At 38.6% G+C, this 24,351-nt stretch overlaps 2 protein-coding genes across 2 annotated transcripts; one reads left to right on the top strand and one right to left on the bottom strand.

The window, feature by feature from the left end:
• Positions 1 to 243: 243 nt before the first annotated feature.
• On the bottom strand, positions 244 to 11,597 carry LOC134488601 (olfactory receptor 5AR1-like). Its single transcript, XM_063291064.1, has 2 exons — positions 10,689 to 11,597; positions 244 to 276 (listed from the first exon to the last, which is right to left on the bottom strand). Exons 1-2 carry the CDS (start codon positions 11,595 to 11,597, stop codon positions 244 to 246), a joined length of 942 nt encoding a protein of 313 aa, XP_063147134.1.
• A 4,479-nt stretch (positions 11,598 to 16,076) lies between these two features.
• Positions 16,077 to 23,277, top strand: LOC134487318 (olfactory receptor 5AR1-like). Its single transcript, XM_063289052.1, has 3 exons — positions 16,077 to 16,092; positions 19,287 to 20,190; positions 23,122 to 23,277. Exons 1-3 carry the CDS (start codon positions 16,077 to 16,079, stop codon positions 23,147 to 23,149), a joined length of 948 nt encoding a protein of 315 aa, XP_063145122.1. The 3' UTR covers positions 23,150 to 23,277.
• Positions 23,278 to 24,351: the final 1,074 nt, after the last annotated feature.

Consider the following 24,351-nt stretch of genomic DNA (forward strand, 5'->3'; position numbering starts at 1 on the left):
GTTCTAAAGTTTTGGGTATAGATAATTTGTCTCCATTGTTCTTCTCAGTGGTAACTGCCATTCTGTCAATCAGCGGCAGGTTTCCTATCAGAAAGGGACAGTCTGCAATCTCATCTCATGATGGAAGGTTACCACATACATTGTCCTCTTTTTCTTTCTCAAGAACACAGAGGGCATTCCGGGTAGCAGATGAAGAAGGCCATCTTCCTTCAAGTGCATCCTAGCCATTTGATCACCTTTCCTTCACAAGCTATGAAACCATGACTGATCCTTGAGAAATACATGTAACGTACAAGATACTAGTATTAAGTTAAGATAGGGGGCTTTAATACAGGTTCTGAAAAAAATAGGTTTTGAAAACAAGAAAGCAAAGAAGAAATAGCCAATGGCTATGATATGTCAATAAATATGCCTAAGGGCATTTCTGCATAGTAATATTAAGCTGTGTGTTTCCTGTGCTGAACTTGAAGTTGGCTTGAGAAATTGCTATACTAATTGCAATATTTTGTCAGTGGTGCCAGCCAGGCATTCTAGTATGGGACCCAACTGATTGATTCCCTTCTTTTCTGCTCTACCCATCATTTACTTACTTGGCTATGGGTATGTCTACAAGGGCCTGAGTATTCCATGTGTTGATAGTGCCCCTCTAACTTGAGATCTTATGTATATATATATATTTTAAAAATCCTACCAATAGCATTGATGGATCAGTAAACTTCTTATCTCCATTCTCCTCACAATTGTTTTGGTATTTAACCTGTGGCAGCACAGGAGACCACGTACATTTAAATATATTGAAAATTCTGTACCAATGTGATGGTGAAATGTAATGGGCAATGTAATGACCAAATGGGCAGAAATCCTAGTTGTTGAGTAGTTCACCATCCCACTGGTGCAGGAAGTGGGAAAAGAGGTCTCCACAAACTCCAATGACCAATGAGTCAGTGCAATGGTGAGGCAAAGACAAGGAGGTGGTTTTTATTGGTCTCCTGAAGAGAAGAAAAAAGTTTTGTAGGGTAATGTTGAGATGTACTCTGTACTGCTCTTCCTGTCCTGGGGTTCTTCCTAGACTTACAGCTCCTGCTTGATGAGCAGGTGGTAGCTCTGGCCAGAAAGGCTTTTGTACAGCTTCATAAGGTGCACCAGTTGCCCTTTCTGGGTTTTTTTTGGGGGGGGGGAACTTTCAGTCACTCATGCCCCGGTCACCTCACAGCTTGATTCTACAATGCAATTTATATGGGACTGCCCTTGAAGACCGCCTGGAAGCTTCAAATGATTCAGAATGAATTGGCACAGGCAATGATGGGCATGCCTAGGTATACCCATGTAACACTTTGCTTCCTAAACACCACTGGTTTGTAGTTTGCTTCTAGGTGTGATTCAAGGTACTGGGTGTTACCTATGAAGGCCTACATGGCATAGGGCATGAGAGACTGCCTGTCTCCCACACTACCTGCCTGGCCAAATCAATCTTGGGTTGGAGTGCTCTGGGTTCCTTCAATTAAGAAATGCCATCTATCAGGACTCTGGAAGTGCACTTTCTCTGTAGCAGCAGCTGCCCTCTGGAATGAGGTTTCCCCCCGAGACCCATAAGGTCCTCACCCTGCTGGTGTTTTGAAAGGCCTTGAAGATCTAACCCTTTGGTGAGGGTAAGTGAAGCCCCTTTGGATTGTGTGGGTTCATTTCTTTTTTGTTCCTGTCCATTTTGGGGGTCATCCTTACTATCTTATATTCTTAGTTTTTGTTTATTGTTGTTTTTTCCTTTGTTTTTAATGTTTTTACTTGTGAACTGCCCAGAATCATTGGGAGTCATATGGAATATCATCACCATCACCATCACCATCACAAAGTATCAAGATCTGAAAATTGAAGTTAAAAGATTAACCAGCCGTGGTGGTCCCAGTGGTTATCAGCACACTGGGTGCCATTCCAAGAAACCTTGGACAGCACTTAGAAAATCTGCGCATTGACAAAATTTCCATCTGTCAACTACAAAAGGCCACACTGCTTGGAACTGCACATATACTATGCCAACACATTATGACATCCTAAGTTCTTGGGAAGAACTCAGTGCGAATGAAGGCCAACACCAGCTAAAGAATTGACAGCTGTGATTTCATGTTGTTGCGTAGAATAATAATAATAATAATAATAATAATAATAATAATAATAATTATCTGAAATAATACATACAGACCAAACAGGTTATGTTCTGTAGCATGTGGGTTTTGTGGTCTGCTGGATGCTGTTGAGCTGGCAGGAGTTAGCAGAGAGAAAGACGTACACACCAAAAGTAAAAAAAATAAAAAATGGGGAGAAGAGGCTCAGATATGGCCTTGGAGTACAGCTGTGCTGTCCCAAGGGCAGATGAGATGCCTGGCTGCTAACCATGAGTGTTGTGGAACAGATGGAGGCAGCATTCCCATTGGTCAAACCTAGTGTATAGGTGTTGGGGACTAACCCCCTGGGGGGAAACCCACCTCCTCAGTTTCTAGGGAAATGCTGCCACTTTGAGAGAAAGAGGAAAAAAGATAGACATGTTGCCACATTTGAACTTGTGCTGCTATGAGGCCCCAAAGAGCCTTTAGAACCACTTGTGGGAAGTTGGTGGCTGGAGAGAGACATCACTGTGTGTGTGTGCTTGGCTGCTGGAGGGTACAGGCACCAGTTCCTAACCCCAGAAGGAGAAGAGAATGAAGACATCAACTGAAGGCTTCCCTGGGAGAAGAGAAGTAAAAACCCAAACAGAGGGATGTGCTTCACCCGAAACTAGGGTTACCAGATATCTGAACAGGCAAAGGAAGACACAGATGATTAGAAACAAGGAAAAATGGGAACAGGAGGACACACTAACTGTTTCTTGGCATCAGTGGAAAAAAATTACAGCAAAAAACTACAAAGATATATGTAGGCCTACATATATATGAAGTTACTTTTTTCCAGCATCAGAAAGACTTTTCTGTCTTTCAATTGCAATATTTTGTGATTTTTCAATTGCAATATTTTATGGTTTCTCCATCGCAATATTTTTCCAACAAATCTTTATCTAGAAGAACTAATGCTGGCAATAATACAGAATCAACAATGATGTGCTTTTCAGATTTTACCACAGAACCATATGACAAATGATGTGATCTACTGACTACAGTGATCATAGATTTGAAGGGGCTGGATTGAAGCCGATTGCTGGAATCAGGAAATAAATAACATAAATTTAGGCTGTTGAGTTTGTCAACAGAAGAGGGAAAGAAAGAAGCAGACAATTCACAATATCACAATACATTAAAGTTGCAATGACTGCTATTGGGAAAACAACCCAATTTTTTAAAAAAGACACTCAAAAAGCTGGACAATATTTGATTTTAAGGCTCTCTCTGCCAGAGAACATGAGGATAAAAAGGAGAATATGTCTTCTTTTAGCTGGATATCTGATAACCCTATCTAAAACTCAAGGCAGACAGGGACATAGGGAGATGGATGCCTGGAGCCTTCAAGGAAGCCCCAGACCAGGAAGGGCTGGGCAGAGGTCCCAGAGGGAGATGCATCCTCACACATCACCTGCATGGAGGGATCTGAAACAACCCAACCAAATACACTTCAAAGTAAATCAACCACTTTCCTCCTCTTTCCCTCCCTCCCTCCCTCTGTGAAATGCTAGGTGGGAGGGCAGAGGAGAAAGGAGGGAGTTGGTAGTTAAGCTACCAAGGGTGTGATTGCTAACACATAGCTCTGGGGGCAAGGAATAGAAAGTTAGAAACTGGAAAGTTTGGCCCCTGTGCTGTAAATAGTTGTTTTTCCCTAATTTCTGTAAATATACCTATACACATAAATATCTCTAGTGTCTCTATCCCTACAAAGCAATTATCTGCCTTAAAGACACACACACATACATACATGCTCAGCTCTAAAAGAACTGCCAGCCATGCAGTGACACATCCCTAAGAGGAAAATAAAGAATAATAGTAGGTTTATAATAAATGCATTCGAATATATCAACAATAAAAAAGGCAGCAGTAATATTTTTAGATACAGAAAAAGCTTTTGACAATTTGGAATGGCCTATCTGATCAGCAGTTTTAAACAAAATGAATTCAGGAGAAGAATTTAAAACTTGGGTGGGGAGCACGTATCAACAGCAAACAGCAAATGGAACACTCTCCACAAGTTTTCCAATAAGCAAAGTATAATGGTCCATAAGAATGTCCTTGAGAGACAGGAGAAGCAGGAGGAAAAGCTGCAGACTAGGCAATGGTCAGATAACAGGCAGCTTAGCCCACAGAAACAATGGGACATGGCAAATGTCTCAGAAGGGACCCTCCCTAGTTTCTTGGACTGTAAAGGCAAGGGGGAGAGATGTACCTTCAGACATGCAAGATTCTGTTACTGCAACCTTAGAGTAAGGGTACACATGGTTGATGCTTCTTGTCTGACTACCTGGAAGGTCTGACACAAAGGCACTAGGCAGTGTGCCCATTTTCTCCCTTATTATTTGTTATTTAGAAGTTTTGATAGACAAGATTCAGAGAGACAAACTGGTATTTGGGATTAAAATTCAGGGAGAGAAATACAAGTTGAAACACTATGCTGCAATGTAGCGCTACCCATTATGCAACCACAAAGTGCTATGAGACAGTTGATGACAACAATGACTTTGGTGAATTCTCCACAGGCAAACTCAGTGAAAATAAAACAAAGATAACAACACAATATTTAACCTCAGATGAAGAAGACTTGTGAAAAAAGAGTCTGGTTGTTAGATAACAAAAAATCCAGTGAAAAAAATGGGACTTTTTCTCACAGGATGCAGTAAAGATATACCTCAGAATAATTATAATAATGTATGGAAAGAAATAAAAACAAGATACTGAAATGTGGAAAAATCTAAAACTTTTTTTGGCTAGGATATAGCATGACAGTAAAAAATTATGTGCTACCCCAGATTAACTTCTTATTTCAAATAGCACCAATTCCAGTCTCAGAAAAAACAATGTCACCATTGCCTTTACTGTCAAATGCCTTTTACTGTCAGGACAACTATACAGTAGTAAGAAAGAGGGAGGGAGTAAGAAAGATGTAATAATTTATTTATTTATTTATCACATTTATATAGCCACCCATCTCACACTTGTGACTCCGGGTGGTGCACATAATTAAAATAACAAAAAAACAAAACAATCAAAACAATCAAAACAATCAAAACAAAACAAAACCCTTAAAAATACACTTAAAACAATTAAAAACTATAATAATATAAAATGGGAGAATTTGTTCCCAGCTTATACACAATATAACCATTTAACAGGCTCCACACTTCACTTCCATGGGATTCCTAGGCCTGATGATAAGACCAAGTTTAAGGGCCTTCTAGAAGGCCAGTAGGGTTAGGGTCAATCTCATCTTGGTGGAGGGGGGGGAAGGACATTCCAAAGGGCAGGTGCCACAGCAGAAAAGGCTGTCCCCCTGGGTCCTGCCAAATGAAGCCCCCTGGCAGACAGGACCCACAACATGCCCCTCCTGCTGGACTTGATGAGATGGGTAGATGTAACTGGGGAGAGGCAGTCCCTCAAATAACTTGGCCCCATGCCATGTAGAGCTTTAAAGATCATGACCAGCACCTTGAATTGGACCCAGAAGCAAACTGGCAGCCAATGCAGATCATGGAGCAGAGGTGTAACGTGTGTTGATCTTGGAGCGCACATAACTTCCCATGCCGCTGCATTTTGCACCAGTTGAAGTTTCTGAATACCCTTCAAGGGCAGCCCCATATAGAGCCCATTACAGTAATCCATTTGGGTGGTGACCAGGGCATGAATGCCCATATGGTAAGTTAATGCCCATATGGTGCATCCAAACTCAGGAAACAGATGACAGACCTGCTTAATGAAGAACTGCTTAATGAAGGCAGGAATTTTCCAGTGCCTTGGGAAAATTTTGAAGAGTGGCATATACATTTTAAAAATAAATTAATACAATTGATGATCCAGGTTTATTTTTTTTACTGGCATTTCGGGAAAATGATGAATCTGCAGCTACCCCTTGCTATAATGTTATAACATCCCTGAACTAAATGAAGCCCCTTGTGGGTTTCAATGAGCCACAGGCTTAGAAGAGTATATAAACCTCCTAAATGGTTGTAGTTGGAACTATCCAGAGAAGGATAGTGGCAATTTGGTATCTTATGCTTTCCACTATAAAGGAAAAAAAATCAACTTCTTTTTATTATAGCTTGATGGCAATGTATAACATTTACTATCATCATCATCATCATCATCATCATCAAATAATGAAGAATAATTACTCTTTTGCGAGGTTTGGGAAGAAGCAAATCATTTTCCTTCATCAGAAATGACTCCCAGCATTGTGTATTGATATGCTTTATTGATGTGATTTTTCAGTTTATTGACTGTAATTTAGACAACTAACTGAACTGGAGAAGATGCTGATGCTAGGGAGAGTGGAAGGCAAAAGGAAGAGGGGCCGACCAAGGGCAAGGTGGATGGATGATATTCTAGAGGTGACGGACTCGTCCCTGGGGGAGCTGGGGGTGTTGACGACCGACAGGAAGCTCTGGCGTGGGCTGGTCCATGAAGTCACGAAGAGTCGGAAGCGGCTGAACGAATAAACAACAACAGAGCAACCTGCGGTTGGGAGGCTGCAAACTGGCCACTGCAGAGTGGTGATTGATCTTCCTTCCACAGATTGGCATAGCTTCAGCAGTTTTTAGGAAATCATCCAGACCCAGTAAGTGTCTAGGCTGGGTATTTTTTATTTATTTATTTTATTTATTTTTCAAATTTTGTCGCCGCACATCTCCCTCAAAAATTTAACTAGTCATCTACTCTTATAGCAGTTTATAGCAACTGCTGGTCTAAACTGACCAGAGCGCGATCTAATCATGAAAACAGAGTTAGAGACCTCCTCCACTTTCAGAACACTGGATCCAGCTAACCAGAGTACCAAATCCAGTGTGTGGGACCAAATACCAATTGAATGCCTGCTAGACACCATAGCTGTCATGGCAGACATGAATTCCTGAGCCACTCCTCTCTTGGCATCCTCAACAAGAACACTGAATACTTTAAGAAAATAAGTCTGGACATACCAGAGGTCACCTTGGGCAGCTCAGGAAGAGACACTCATGCGATAGGATAGACAGGGCAGTAAAACAATATCCTACCTACACTGTCCCAGCCATGGAGGTACAACCAGCAAACACAAAACTGGCAGACTGTTAAACAGAACTTCTGCTCAGTGAGACAAAATTCCTTTAAACTATGACCATATCCCTTCCCTGCCTTCTAGCCCTAAATTGCTGCATCAAGTTACTGCATCACAGAATAACCTGGTGGGCAAAACTGGGAGACATTAACTCCCCTTTTCTCTCTCAGCCCAGTTTCTATAATACACACCAGGTCAGCCCTTTCATCTAGGCGGCATCACCATCACCATCACCATCACCATCACCATCACCATCACCATCACCATCACCATCACCATCACCATCACCATCATCTTCTTACCAACAACTGACTTAGCACTAAAAAGCATTAGACTGTAGGATTTGCCTTCACTGTCCCCTTGACTTCTTTAGATTGTAACCTGAAATGGAGGCCAACCAATGGCCTGCCCTTTTTACCCTGCACTGGATAAGGATTCGACTTTCCATTGGGACTTCTGGGGAAGAAATGGTGAATGATTGCCATGGAATGAAGCACTGGTGAGTGGACCAGCTCTTTGGGATTCCTCTCCGGACAAGGAGAAGACTTGGGATCGCCCACATGTGCTTCAGACAGCTGCTTCTTATGAGGAAACTGCAAGACAGTGGTCTCTGGTGGGTTTAGAGCTCTGGGAATGCCATATTTGCCCAAACCGTGGTTGGTGCCTTTATGGACACAGGGTTTGCATACTGAAATTGCTTATTAATTGCTTTTCAGCTATTAGGAATGTTTGGATTGACATGTTTTACAGCACCAGGTGAGTCTCCTTCCATCCTTTGTGGGAAAAAATTAAACACAGCTTTAAATATTTTTTTAAAAAATATTTTTTTGGAATAAACAGCAAAAGGGTGATTAGAACGTTGATTTTGGAAAATTACGAATAGATTAAGGGTCCAGATGGATTTGAAATAAGATTTTGAAATTAATTATAAGAATCCTTCCCATGGGAAAATGATGTTGTTCTGAATTTTTTTAAAAAAAAACATGATAGGATGGCTGGACACTAGCAGGAACCAGAAGGAATTAAAGATTACAATTAAAGGAGAAGAACACTTACATTTGATTTACTAATACAGAATGGAACAAAATACTTTAACGTTAATGTATTAAGAGACGTATTCGTGAACAATGGAGCCAGAAGTTAATTTTAAGAGTGTCTGCCATTATAGACAGACCGTGTTTAAAAGATGCTATGGAAAAGGAACAAGTGTTACTGGACAGAGTGAGATTGATCTGCAAGTGGATTTAAAAATGACAGACTACAAGAATGTTATGGAAAAAGATGCTGTACTGGATATACAAATGAAACTGGCTGATGTATTAATAATTAAAAAGGATATACAAATAACAAACCAAAAGAGCAATCTGGACAGCTTTCCTATATTGGATTTACAAAAGAGACTTGTTAAAGTTTTGAAGAATTTTGTAAGAAGGGACAAAGAAAAAATGAAAAGAAATAAGTTCTAGGACATTATTTGAAGGGATTAGAGATCAAGATTAAAAAGTAAAAGGAAGGAATATCAAGTTGGTTTATTTGATCAAGGTTAAAATAGATATGTTGTTATTTCTGGTAACCCTTAATAGGCTTTTGCTGACTAGGACTGAATGACGAGGTTTTAAGGATTTATTTATAGATAAGAGATGAGATACTAAAAGAAGAGATCATTTGTTGTATTTTAAGAGAAGGTGATAAGCTACTAAAATTGTTTATACTTGTTGTGATGAAGGGGGAAGTCACTTCTTTATATATTTCTTTTCTTTTTCTTTACTATATTCTCATTTTTTTCTTTTCTCTTTCTTTCTCTTTCTTCTTTTTGTCTGCACCTTTCTCTTTTTATTTTTATTTTTCTTAGTTTGTATTAGTTTTTATCTTTTTAATTGTAATGTTTAATAAAATTACTATTAAAAAAAAAAGGGTTCAACCTCCCATCATACCTCCCTCTGCCAGTTACACTAACAGTATGCACTCCCAGGTCATTTTCCTTCCCCACTCTTCCCCTTCTCCCTGACTCTTCTCATAACACCAAGCCCCTATTAATAAAACCAGCAAAATGAAGCAAATCCAAACGAATGTACACAGCTGTATGAAGGCAAAAGTGTCAGTCCCCCCCCCCTTTCTCTGTCTCTGCATGTGTTCGTGAATGGGTAGAAGAATGCTAGAAATGTACTTGCTTCTTCTTTTTCTTTTTCGCAATGGAAGGTGGGGCAGGCTATTTATGAATTCACAGACCACAGGAGGCTCCAGGCACAATATACTCAAGAAGTTGGCCACTTTGAAAGCACTGAGTCTAAAGTTGCTTTTCACAAGCTCCAGACTCACAGCATATAGACACCACCATCCTGAAAGAACTTGAAATCTGCAGATGTTGAGGACCATATGGAGAATTTGCAGTTTGGTGTTGAAGTGCATTAGGAATTAGCAAATGGAAAGACTGGTGGTGTGGCAGAGTTCTGAATGTCTGCTGCTTCATTACATGTAATGAAAAGGATTTTAGCTGGGGAAAAGTGGAGTCAGTGGCAAGCAATCCATGAACCATATGGGGTCTCTTTGATCAGTATAGTTCATTCTTCCATTCCTCCTTCGCCTGCAGTATCTGCATTTGCTAGCTAAAATCTAATCAAACCGTATTACAGATTGCTGTATTGCATGAACTATGAACCTTGCCACTGCATTTATAAATTATGATTTATAGCTTAGTGGATTGTGTAAACTAATTCTTTCTCATTAATTAAGTAAATCATAATTAAGGAAACCATGTGTCCATGTGTTTTGTGAATCTAGATACACTGAGCATGCTAATCCTTATCTGGATAGTATTTTGACAGGGATATTTCATGCAGTGAATATCTGATTACTTAAGGACATTCGATGGACCATTAATTATAACCACTTAGCTGTTCTTGTTACTTTTTATGGAACAATTTGGCTATATTTTCTGCTTTTGCAGTTAAATAAGCTGTTTTTGGAATCACATAAGGCATATGTGCAAAATTTTGGAGAAAACCTAAAATCCCAATAATAATTGCATGGACATCAAAGCTTGCTAATTAGAAAATAATTAAAGAAGGTACACAGAAGCAAGATCCATGTATACAGAATCCTATTAATTTTGGCAAACTAAAGTACATTCTTCAAAATATATAACGTGATACAGTGTTGTAAATTAGATATATATTAGCATTAGTTGTATAATTCTATGGGAATTTAATTGAAACAGTTGATATTTCTTTACCTAGATTTTAGAAAATTAATATATTTTAAAAAAAGAGATAGATATATAATGTACCAATTTTGAGACATAATAACATTTTTTTGTCTCTTTAGTCACCTGAATCTGGTGGCATATCATCTGTAAGGTACTGTGGAGTATCTAGCTAAGCCTTTTGTATATCATTTCCCCAAATGTTCACACGTGCCAGTTATTATAAAACAAAGCTTCTCCCTTTCCAAATGCATATTTTTCCAAGTGATTTGGTCACAGCATCTTTCACTTCCTTGTTCCTCAGGCTGTAGATGAGAGGGTTGAGCATGGGGATCACAACTGTGTAGAACAATGAGGCCCATTTGTCTTGGTCCATGGAGTAGCTGGAACTCGGCCGGAAGTACATATAGAGTATTGTCCCGTGGAATATCCCAACAGCTGTCAGGTGAGAGGCACAGGTGGAAAATGCCCTGTGCCTGCCCTCAGTGGAGCGCATTCTCAGGATTGTCCCCAAAATGTAAAGATAGGATACAAGAATCATGCCAATGCTGCTTCCTTCAATGCAGCCAACAAAGGCAAATATCACTACCTCACTGATGTAGGTATCAGAACAGGAGAGAATTAGCAGTGGAGGTTCATCACAGAAGAAATGATTGATAATATTAGATTTGCAGAATGACAGTCGAAACGTACAGGAAGTATTAATCATTGAATTTACTATCCCTATAAAATATGCAACAGCCATCAGCTCTTGACAGGCCCTTTTGGACATAATGGCTGCATAGAGAAGTGGATTGCAGATGGCCACATACCTATCATAGGCCATTAAAGCCAACAAAAGACACTCTACATTTGCAAACAAGGCAAATACAAAGAGTTGTATAATGCAGCCATTGTATGAAATCTTTTTACTTTCAGCTAAGAAATCAACCAGCATTTTAGGAGCAATGGCTGAGGAGTAGCAAAGATCAACAAAGGAAAGGTTACCCAGGAAAAAATACATAGGATTGTGAAGTTGGGGTTCAGCACAGATCAACAAGATCATTCCAAGATTCCCTATTACTGTGATGGCATAAACCAAGAGGAAGATCATAAAAAGAACAAACTGCATTTTAGGATTATCTGTGAATCCTAGAAGAATGAATTCTGTTATGGCAGACTGATTTCCTTTATCCATGATCTTTCACAATGGATGCTGGATCCAGGATAAGAGATGTATCCAGAATTTCCTTCTGTTGACAGCCTGAGAAAGAAAGGAGCATGTTCAAAGTATTCCATCAGTACAGCTTTTATTTGAAAACTATTCTGAAACCAGATATTGTTGCCACAAAACCTGTTTTAGTTATTATGATGCTGATCAGTAAGATTCCACCTGTGAATGTCATTCAGTAACATTCCACCTGTGCAGTTTACAATATTCTAATGCAAAACTAGCTACTTAAAATTATTATTTTGCAGGAAAATTTATTCTCATAATAACATTCTTAAAATTTGCACATCTAAATGTCAAACCAAAGATAAGTCCTATAAGATTTCCTTTATTTGAGATGGAAAGCAAGAATTCTGGACATTAAAGTTACGTATATGCTGTTAAGTCAATCACATTTGCTGTGAAGATTGTATCATGCAATTGTACAAATAATATGTCTGTGTGGAGTTAAATCCTAAGAAACATTTAAGTATTTCAGTATTATGAATGAATCTGACTTTGGCAAGCCTCAGTGGCTAAACTGGCTCACAGCATTCTGAGATACCTTTTAGTGTCAAATCCTTATACAAAATCAATACAAAAAAGTACTATATGATGGTAAAAGATGTTAAATCCATCTTGGTCTTAAACTTTTATTTTTTTTAGTTTGGTTTTTACTGTTGTTAATAGGTTACTTACCAGGAATATTGTGAGTGTTTCTTTCCTTGCTTTCAGATTCTATAAGTAGAAGGAGAAAGCTTAAATGCTATTTGATGCCATCTGGGACATCATCCCCTGATGTTCCCAGCTACCACAGTTCTTGGGGATTGTATCTTCGCTTATCAGTTAGTGTGTGTGTGTGTGTGTCTGTGTGTACACATAATTCTATTCCCTTTTGGAGTAAGCAGTGCTATACAAAGTTCAGAAAAGGAGTAAGAAATAGTATGCTCATTAATTTGAAGAAATGAGATAAGAAATGGAAAAGGAAATCTAGTTTTTACCCGTATCATTCATTGCATCTCTGCATATTTTTCTTTCCTTGAAAGCTATTCTTACTTCCACCACATCAGTGTCCCATTTCATACACTGTCTTTTGTTCTTTAAAATTGCCTTCTCCCTTTTTTTTGAGGATCGTATCAACTGTAACCATGACTATCTTGGTCTTCCTCTCATTCCCAATAATTTCACTCTTCCTTTTATATTTGTTTTGCAATCTGATCTTTATTCATTTTCTCTAGAGGACCAAGCCGCCTCATGTACTTCTTTTATCCTGGTCACTCACTTATGTAATATTCAATCCATATTATTCATCACCATTCATTCTTGACATCATTGCTTCTTGTTTTACCACCCACTTAATTGTCCTATTCTCATTGCATTCAACTTTCTTTTGTGTAACTCCTGAGATACACAACTGTCACTTCCATATAAAAAAGTGGAAAAAAGCACTCTCATACACTCATCCATTATTGTATCTTTCAATAAACATTCATTCCTTGTAACAGGCCATATGCTACCCATTATCTTTCTGCTATCATTTACATATCCATCCACTTTCTCTTGTTTAGTAAACAGGTTTCCAAGGTACATAAATTCATCTGCTTGCTTGAGGTTTTCACCATTTATGCATAATGTACAATCAATCACTCTTTTTACCCAATTAAGCACAAATATCTTTTCATACTGCTCATTGCATCATACAATTTGCTGCAATAATTCTATTGCTCAGTCAGCAATATGGCATCATCTACATATGGGAGTATGCACATACATTTATGTCCCCATCCCAAATATATCACAGAAGCATTGCTTAGACATTTATGCATAAATGCGTTAGACAACTAAGGGGACATCACATACTTTTCTCCTACTCTCTATGTAAAATTGAATCATTCACTAAGCACCCCACTTATTCTAATGACTTCTAACCTTCTACTCCCATATTCAGGAAAACTGTCTCATAATTGAAGCCTATCCACTTCTCTACAGTTTCTCACATTCATACATTTCTCAATGATCTGCTGAAGAGTAAAAATCTGGTCTGCACACCCCCTGCCTGGTATGAAATATTGTACTTCTCAAATGTTGCTTATTGTCACCTTGAGTATCCTTTCAGTCAAAATTCTACCAAACAGCGACAGTTTCACCTGGGTAGAGGTGCAGCCTACCACATGAATATCTTCTTTGACCAGCCTGCCTACTGGGTACCTCTGGAAGTGTCAGGGATGTATGCTCCTTCCCAGGACAAGCCAATTATGAGTTTATCCTCCAGCCCTTCATTCCTTGAATGAGCTAGAACTTTGCTCTGTCACTCTCATGCCCCTTATAGAGGTATATATCATCTTCTTTTCTTTTACTTTCTTAAACACATTTTGGAGAAAAAGAATTTACAGTGAAAAGAGACCTTTGACACAACAGAGCAACTAATACCAACCAGGTGAGTGGACCTTCAACCCATGGAAAAAATTAAAGAGACAGAGAAAATAAAGGGATTTTCTCTGTCTCTTTAATTTTTTCCATGGGTTGAAGGTCCACTCACCTGGTTGGTATTAGTTGCTCTGTTGTGTCAAAGGTCTCTTTTCATTTAAAAGCACAAAGCCTACCTGGAGTTTGGATTAAAAAAGTTAGAAGTGGGATAAGGTAACAGTCAAATTTGCATTCTTATTCATTTGGCAACTGAGAAAATTTGAAGATACAGAATTCCCATGCAAGAAAAGATGGTAAAAGTGCAGACTCTCTCATTACATCTATTGTTCCTAGTGGTCAATACTTTCATAGGTGCAGACGGCCAATGCAGCAATATGGATGCTTTGCTGTTAGGACAGGAAGGGCACATTTTTTACAAACCATCTACAAAAGAATGTCTTACAAACCAGCTGCAAAGGGATGTTTTGCACAAACCTTGAGTGCAAAGCAATCCTTCAAAGCTTCGCATTGCCCTAATATATAGCATTCCTCACTCCATTTCCTCTGCCCGACAGAATAGCCAATCCTGTGAAATAGATTGGGCTAAGAGATAGAGTGTGACTTGGTGTCACCTGGAGAACTTCCATGGTCTTCCAATTACAGTTTAAAATCTTAATCAGATGCTGGATCTTATTCAGCTACTCCTTACTGACATACTATTTTAGGACCTCAATTACAGGCTTTATCTGCATACATTGTTTACAATAAACAAATAAGCACTTACGCATCATCAGAGAGAATGAAGATTTGCATAAAATATGTCTATGCTCATTTAATTTGGGAGAAAGCAAGAGAAATATTAATTTGGAAACAATTCTTCTAATTTAACTGGAAATACAGTATAATAATCTCATGATAATGAGAATTCTGTTCCCAGGGAAGTTCTATATCTGCTCAGTGTGTTATCTAGGCACAAAATATTGATAGGCCTTTTTATGTTTTTTGATCCTCAAACCTGGCCTGGGAAATTCTTCAAATACAGGATGCTATCAAATACAAGTAGGAACCCCAACAGGTAGCACATATGGCCAACCTGTATTAAATACATGAAGGCTACAGATGAGATCATCCTTATAATCTCACTCCACTGCCATGTTTTCATTTTTTAGGAACTGTATTGTTATTTGTAACTTAGTTATAATGCAACAGAAAATTTCCAGTTGATTGGAAGAAGATGAACTTGGTTTTAAAACTGGAGGCAGGAACATCAATAACCTGCATTAGGCTGATGACACTACTCTGATGGTTGAAAATGCAAAGCTGTAATAATAAACGTTAAGAAGCAAAGTGAAAAAAAATGGGACTAAGATTAAATGTAAAGAAGAACAAACTAATCACAACAGGTACAGTAAATAGACTTACAATTGACAATAAAGATATTGAATTGATTGATAGCTTCTGCTTTTTAGGATTGACCATCAATAGTAAAGGAACCAGCAGTCAAGAAATATGTCACAAACTAGCACTAAGTAGCGTAGCAAGAAAGGCCTTGGAAAAATTCTTCAGATGTGATGTGTCTGTACCTAGAAAGATCAGAATCATACATGCAATGGTTTTCCTGTGACACTTCATGGAAGTGAAGGTTGGACTTTGAAGAAACAGCATAGAAGGAATATTAAAACTTTGAATTTTGGTTTTGGAGAAGATTCCTAAGAATATCATGGATAGGTAAGAAAACAAACTAATGGGTCATTGAACAAATCAATCCAGACTCCTCACTTGAGGCACCAGTGACTAAGCTCAAATTATCATATTTTGGATACATGCAAAGACCTAGCTCTCTTGAGAAGTCTATAATGCTGGGAAGCATGGAAGGAAAGAGAAGAAGGAGATGACCGGCAGCCAAGTGGATGCATTTGCTTACACTGGGGGTAGGTATACTGTTGGAAAACCTGATTGGCTAGGTCAGGACAGGTCATCCTGGAGAAGGTCTATCCATGTGGTTGCACAATCAATCAATCAATCAATCAATCAATCAATCAATCAATCAATGAAAACTCAATGAAGTCTCCTAAAAGCATTTGTGGAAGTTATCTCTGTGGACTTACTTACTGTAAACTTCATAGAATGTGTGTGTGTGCACGCATGTGTAGAGGACCTGAGGTTGAGGAAGACACATACCACCCATAGTGGTGAGAAGGAAACTTTATATATAATTTTTAAAGGGCAATGGGGAGAATTTTTCCTGTTCCTGTGAAAACTTCATTTAACAACAGTAGAACTAGCATATTACCCTTGATAGTAATTTTTTTAAAAAAACAAGTTGAGTGTTTGCACCAGGGAATCAACTGTTTGGATCATAAGGATCTCCCTATATGAAGGAGACCTCAACCACAGAATTAAAGATCATTGTTACATTTCAGAATCATTTCTACCATTACTTGGTTTGGACAAGAAATGCTGTCTCCAGGTAATTCCAGCAAACATTATCATCGTATTTTCAGGTATTTGAAAATGCTTCTTTCAATCTTTTCTTCTCAGTTCCTAGTTTTTTCAGTCTCTCTTCCTAGAACTGGACACAATACTCAAGACAGAGTTTTACCAACATAGAATAAAGTGCAATGATTACCCTTTATAATTTAGAAATTACACTTCTGTTGATAGAGCCTAAAATTGCATTTGGCATTTTTGTAGCCACAACACACTGCTAACATCTGAGTTTATAATCAATTCCAAGATATTTTTCACAAGTATTTATTACCAAGTCCTATATCTTTCATCCTGTACCTATGCTTTTGATTTCTGTATTTTGCATTTGTTTCATTTGTTAAATTTATTTGTTATTTCTACCCCATGTCTTAACCTAGATTGTTTTGAATTTTATTTTTGCCTTCTAGGGTATTAGCTATCTGATTCAAGCTTGAGTTATCTGGAAACTGAAGGGCACATGACCCAGGGCTGAATCTTGTGGTATCTGACTTGATACCTCACTCCAGTTTGATAAAGAACCACTGATGAGCACTCTTGGAGTACAACTTTTGTGCCAGGTAGGTATCTGCTTAACTGTCATGCCATCCAGTCTCTCTCTCTCTCCCTCCCGCTCTCTCTCTCTCTTGCAAATCAGAATGTTTTGCCACCTGTTTTGCCAAAATTATGATATATCTACTACACAATTTGCTATGGAAGTTAGCTGTTCAAATGATATGTTAGTCTGGAAAGACTTGTTCTTGATCAGTCCAGGTTTGTCAGCATTCTATGCAACAACTATGCAACAATAGTCAAGGAAAGGGAATGGTGACTTGTGTTTATTACAGCATTGTTTTTAAGGTGCTTGCATATCTATCTTTTAATGGTCTGCTCTAAAATCTGCCCAGATTAACTGGTGTGTAGGACCCAAGATCTTCCTTTCTAAATGGATCCATGTTGAAAGGTTTGCTATACAGAGTTCTGTTTCATCATTATGTGTCTAGGAAGCCACACTACAAGCAGAAGCAAAATGGATTGTATATTGATGAAGTTTTAGAATTCCCCTACCTGTAAGAACTTGCCCAAAATTCCACAGAAAGGAATGCTTATACAGGACTGCTGAAGAAGAGTAAGACATCAGTTGCTATAGAATTCAGTACCAAGAGTACACTTCTGATCACCAATTGTATACTACTATCATCATACTCTGAGTATCTCAAGAGTATCTGCTTGACTATTGTGAAAACAGAATGATGTGCTAAATAAGTTTTTATACTCATTCAGCAAGACTTTTCTGACCTTCATTGCTACAGTAATGCAGAAATGGGAAATCAGGAAAATTGTATAGATATATACCACTGTAAATCACTTAAGACTGAGATGCTGCTAAATGACTTCCCATGTCAAGTTTATTCTGTCCTATAAATATTACTTAGGGCCTTTCCATGCTGCCCAGTTAAAATGCTGTCCACTAGATCTTGAGCCCTCGGGACTGCTCCCAATCCTGCCTCTGTAGCCCCTGCTGTGGGTTGCCACTAAATGATGGTGTCTTCATTTTATGTACCAATAGTTAAGGAAAGGGAATGGTGGCTTCCCCTGGTTTTGTTTCCCACCCCACCCACTAAGCATCATGAATCACAATCCTTAACATGGGCTGGGGCAGGTTTAGCCATCTGTCAAAACTCACTTTGACTTGCAAGTGTCTTGTGTTGGTGCATTGAAAATGAGTTTGGCTAAAAGCTGAGCGGTGGTGGTGGGGAAGGTTGCTTGGTGCAACAGGAGAGTCCTAGTTTTTCCCCCCTTGCCACTGCCAGTTAGCTGTTCTCAGGCTTATTTTGGAGATAGATTAGGTTTAGTGCCAAGAGCATCCAGGAGCATTAAATCTGTGCTCAAAAGAAGCCTGACTCACAGCAGATCATCACTGTGGATGAAACAGCAGAAACAGAGCTGGTTTCAATTCTCAGTCTTTCTGTGATGGTCCCTCTTTCAAAGCCAGGACTTCTGGCCCAGTTTGGGGAGAGTTCAGTTTCAAAGAACCACATTCTTCTTCTGCCCAAATCAGAAAGTCTCTGGAGGATAGTGCCCAGGGACTGGCAGGAGAGTAGTATAACTGTATCAGCCTAAAATGATCAATAGGTGCTTAGGGGTCCCACCCTCTAAGTGTGAATCCATCTTCTAGGAGTCACCTGGCTGCACCATCCACTGAATGATCAATGAAGTGCATTAGATTGTATCCACAATAAAATTATCATGCTTCCTGCTTCAGGGGAAAATACTACTTTAAGAGCAGAAAAGCTAAGACTGAGTTAAAAATGCCTCCTGGGGATAAGATAAAAGCAATGTCATGGGGACATATCAGACAAAAGATTGCTGAGGCATGTTTTTTAAAAGATTTTTTTATCTTGACTTTATTATTTTTATAAATAGCTCAAGGCCGTAAACATACCTAATACTCCTTCCTCCTATTTTCCCCACAACAATCCTGTGAGGTGAGTTGGACTGAGAGAGAGTGACTGGTCCAAGCTGGCTTTCATGCCTAAGGTGGGACAAGAACTCATGGCCTTCTGGTTTCTAGCCTGGTACCTTAAGCACTAGACCAAACTGGCCATTATTAAGCCTAACGGCCTTTGCTTTGATTCATCACATATCCTGACTTTTTGCATTAGTGGCAGCTAAGAAGCTTCATCTGCAGAACCTTGCACAAGATATGGATCCTTATAAAATGTCCTTTTTTTATATATTACAGATCAGATTCCACTGAAAAAACAGATACTAGTCTTTCAACAGTTATTAATTACTGAAGAGAAATGGTTGAAGAAAACCACACAAAGGTGACTGAATTTGTCTTTGTGGGTTTAGTGGATAGTCCAAAAATGAAGCCACTGTGTTTTATTGTGATACTAATTATCTATTTAATTACACTGACTGGCAATCTTGGGATGATCATATTAATCAGGATAAGCTCTCATCTCCAGAGCCCTATGTATTTCTTTCTCAGTCATTTGTCTTTCTTAGATTTTGGGTATTCTTCAGCCATTGCCCCTAAAATGCTAGTTAACTTACTAGCAGAGAAGAAAAGCATTTCATACACTCATTGTGCTGCACAGATGTTTTTCTTCATTTTCTGTGCAAGTACTGAGTGTATCCTCCTGGCAGCAATGGCGTATGATCGGTATGTGGCTATCTGTAATCCTCTTCTCTACGTGGTTACCATGTCTCCCAAAGTGTGTTCTGTCATGGTGGCTGGATCCTATCTCATCGGCTTGGTGAATGCAGTGACACAAACAGCTTCTACCTTTCAGCTCTCTTTTTGTGGCTCCAATGTCATCAACCATTTTTTCTGTGATGTTCCCCCTTTGCTGTCTCTTTCCTGTACTGACACAAGCATCAATGAAATGGTGCTCTTCATCTTTGCAACCATCCTGGGTATATTCACTTCAACAGAAATTGTGGTGTCGTATGCGTTCATCCTGTCTGCAATCCTGAGGATTAACTCAGCTGAGGGGAAAGAAAAGGCTTTTGCAACATGTGCCTCCCACCTGGCAGCTGTAACCATCTTCTATGGAACAACTGTCTTTATGTATCTGCGCCCAAGTTCCAGCTATGTCCTAGATCAGGACAAATGGGCATCCATCTTCTACACCATAGTGATTCCCATGCTGAATCCTTTGATCTATAGCCTGAGGAACAAAGAAGTAAAAAATGCCTTGAGAAGGAGGCAGGCACTGGAGACAGCTTTCTTAAAGGGCATGAGATGGTTCTGAATGCTGACAAACTGAAGGATTTTATCTAAATTTATGATCCACTCTGTTTAAAGTTGGAGGGAAGTGAATTTGTGTGTGTGGGGAGGTATTCCTTAGACCAGGAAACTAACCTGGGCAGGGTTTTTAATTTTAACAGGAAAAAAAAAAGAAATACAGGAGTCAGGCGGAAAAGTCTAGCACTTAACTAGCTACATCCTACCAGAATAGCTAAGAATGCATGCATGTGGATGTAGGGAACCAAGGCAGGAAAAAAAGTCTCTGAGAGTACCAATCTCATAAATGAAAAGCAGGCAGATTGAAAGACAGATTCAGAACAAATCCCTAACTCTCTATCTACAGTCCTCCTCCTGCCTTTCACTGCCTCATGTACTGATTTACAACTCTCATAATCTCTTGAATCATCATCATCATCATCATCATCATCATCATCATCATCATCATCATCATCTCTGTCAATCTGTGGGCAAAGGCTTAGTGAGTCCATCTGCCAGTGTTTCTTCTTATGGGCAGTATCTGTTCAACAAATCCCTCTTCTTAAGCATCTCTCACACAATGATATTTAATGTATGTGCACTTTAACTTGGATTTAACCTTCTCCATTTGGGAGATTTGAACAATAATTGATTGTACTCAAACAGGACTGTTGGGTTTGGCTCATTTATCCCAAAGCCTTCCACGTGGTTTCTTGACATGCTTGTGGAGGTGCACACTCTGCTTTTTGCTTGCCCAGTTGATTGCTCCACCTCCATGGAGGAACAGCTCCATTGTAGAGTGACATCTTGTCCTATCTTTGGCCCAGTCTGCATCTATGTAGTCAAGAAGAGAGTGCTTGCATTTCTGAAAAGAAAGGCAAAAGGAAGTGGCTCTGAGATTAGCAGGCAGAATGAAAGGCAAAGAGGCAACATAGAGGAAATGTCCAAATTTCTGTCTATGCCCCATTGCTCCCTCTGGTTGGTTGCTAAAGAGTCAGTTCCACTGAAATCACACTTCCAACACTTAAATAATTGTAAATTGAAATGAAATGGTATTAAATGCATTTGCTTGAGTTTGCAATTGCAGCAAGACCATATGGCTGAATAAATTAGGCTGATGTATTCATTATGTACTAGAGAGTGGAAAAAGTTATGAATTTGCTTCTGTATCACTCCTCCCCCCAAATCTGATCATATGAAGAATAGGAAAAAAAAAAATAGTTATTTTGCATATTCTGCTTAGTGAACTTAGTTTCTTGAACTAAGACATAATTGGCAAATAAGATCACAATACATATTAACAACACGGTCTTTTCTGACTTAAGGCAAGAGCTTTTGAAACTGATGTGACATAGACACATTTCTATTTGCTTCTTACTTTCTGTTGAAAATATTTGAATTATGAATTTGGAGAAAACAGGATAGAATTTCAGTTGTATATATCTGATAATTACAGGCTTAAAGACAGATATGTCCTCCTGACCCTAATTAGTTGGAGGCAGATTGTGCCCAAAGCATTTCTCCCAACTCATTAACTGAGTTTACACAATGTGCTAAATGATAAACCGTGATGTATAAAGCACAATAGCTGAGCTTTTATAACCCACTAAGCCAAAATCAAACAATCAGAGTAGTGTGATTTAGCATAATCTATAATCCCAGATTTTTTTCTGATTCATTCAATAACTCTGAGAAAGTTTTCCCATACGTCTTGTCATTGCTTCTTCAGCTGAGGCACAAAAGGCTTAAGGGCATAGATAAAAAAAAGCATTCCTATTATTCTGGAATTCATCCAGGCCCCATCTGGACTGCTAGCCAAAAATGTAGCCACTGGATACAATGCCAATCCTACAGATAAGCATTTACAGCTCATTTTAATACAGCTGTTTTGTTGTTTAAGGCAGCATAATATTCCAGAAGACTCTAGCCCAAGGTTCTGATATATCTCGATAGAAATTCAGTGAGTGGTTCTCACCTGGAGCTATTAGATTAACCATTGTGAAGGCAGGGGTCAATTGATGCTTTCATGTCATGCTTTTTAGTATTATAGAGAATATGTAGAGTAGGTTGTCAGCCATAGCCACATCCATGCTAGATGCAGCATTCCCCATGAGCATTAAGAACAGCGCCAGTCAGGCTTCCAGTGGGAAATGGTGGACTGAACAGCCCTGCCCATGAGCTCCTTGGTCAGAGTTGGCATTGTGGCAGTTTTTTGGGGCACAGGCAGGCTTTACCTGTAGCCCAAAACGTTTTTCCAGAGTAAGGAAAATGCTGGGAATTGACCCATTTGTCCTCCAGACAGTGAGTTGCAGCCGGGAGATCATAGACAGCGTGCGTGATTGAATGGTAAGACTTTGCTGGGAGGCTGGGATTTCATCTTTTTCTGAGCCACGTTTTCAGCCTCTTAAAGGGGAAGTAAGTCCTGCCTTCCCACTTCTAAAGCACCCAAATTATTATTTTTTAAAGTTTTGTACCCTAAGAGAAGCTTTTTACAGTAAGAAGAAGTGGAATCTCTTGGTGATTATAGTTATTTTTTGGATTATATTTTTAATTTTTAAAAAAGTTTTGGCTTGTTTTCCCATTTAAGGTGTAACAAGGGCTGAGAATATATAATTGCCTTTCCGTTACTATTTCTTGTACTGAATTTGAAGGATGGATTGTTCTCCTACATGGTGGACTTGATCTTTTAAATTAGTTTTCTGTTTATTTTCTCTGAGACTTGTTTGCTAGTACACTTTCTTTTGTCAATTTCAGACCCAAGTTTTCATTAATCTATTAATTAACCAGAGTCCCCGTCTTGGGGGGAGATGGGCGGTAATAGAAATTTGAAAAATAAATAAATAAAATTAACTTCTATTTCTGTGAGTTAACTCCTTAGGAGTGCCATAATCTACTGCCTGAAGCATGGAAGATTTTAAAGAAGATTTCTTAGAATTCCGTCATGAGCATAAACAAATCTTTTCAGAGTGTTGTCAAGCTATTTTGCAGAGTGTTTGGGACATTAGAGAAGAGATTGTTGCTAAAATGTGTCATTTGTCTGAAAATGATATGATGGAAGATGAAGATTCTGGTAAAGTTGGGGACTCTTCTGCTGTTAGATTGAAGTAATGCCAGCTGAAGATCATGGTTTGGTGTTGAGGGGGTTAAAACAGTGAGTTTAAAACTGCACAAGGAGTTGCCATGCTGGGGAAATGTTATGTCTATCTGAATCAGTATTATGGGAAAGAAGAATATGTTATGTGGGAATTTTTTGTTTCTTTTGCTGAGAAGTCTGCATTTCTGGGGGCAGCTGGGCTGTTGGACTTTTATAAAAAAAATGCCTTATGTGTAATGAGGAAATATGTAAATGCCCTGGTATATTTTGCGGAGGGGTAAAAAATTAAGAATAGGTAATTGGACTGATAATAAGGTTATTATGATTTCATTGTTTTAATGATTTGGACTAAGATTTACAGGATTTTTGATCTGTAAGATTTAAAAGGTATTGATAAGATATAATAATTTATATTGTTTTTCAGGTTTAATAGGGTTAAGATTGTTGTAGCTTTATTATAAAGGCAGACAATTTACTTGTTTTTATAATTTGATGTTTATCACAGTAGACAGAAACATATAGACTAGTGGTAGGAAGGAAATAATTAAATGGATGGTGTTTTATGAGGGAGGGAAGTTGAATTAGAAATGTATGTATGTATGTATGTATACTTTCTTTTTATATAAGGGGAAGGAGCAATTGTATTAGTGATTTGTACATGTGTTAATGGAAGGTTTGATATAGAGAAAGGGTTTGATTATGGAAACTGTTGTATATTCTTGCTGTTGGAAGTTGGAAGTCACCTTTGTATGTAGCCTCTTAAAATTCTTTTTTCTTGTGTTTCACACTTTTTAGTTTCTTTTTCTTTTTGTGTTTGTAGTTTTTGTTTTTCTGTAGTTTTTAATCTTTGTTTCAAATATAATGAACAACTTTACCACCACCACCACCCCCAAAAAAACCCAGTGCTGGTCAGTTTTGGACTTTTTGGTCAGGATGCCAGAAGTGTGCACCCAAAACCTAATTTACCCCCAAGCATGTACAAGTTGTTCTATGGAAATTATAATCTGTATCTAGAGACTACAATCTGGAGGTACAACCAC

Source organism: Candoia aspera, chromosome 1 (assembly GCF_035149785.1).
Source record: "Candoia aspera isolate rCanAsp1 chromosome 1, rCanAsp1.hap2, whole genome shotgun sequence".
In the NCBI taxonomy this organism is placed as follows: domain Eukaryota; kingdom Metazoa; phylum Chordata; class Lepidosauria; order Squamata; family Boidae; genus Candoia; species Candoia aspera.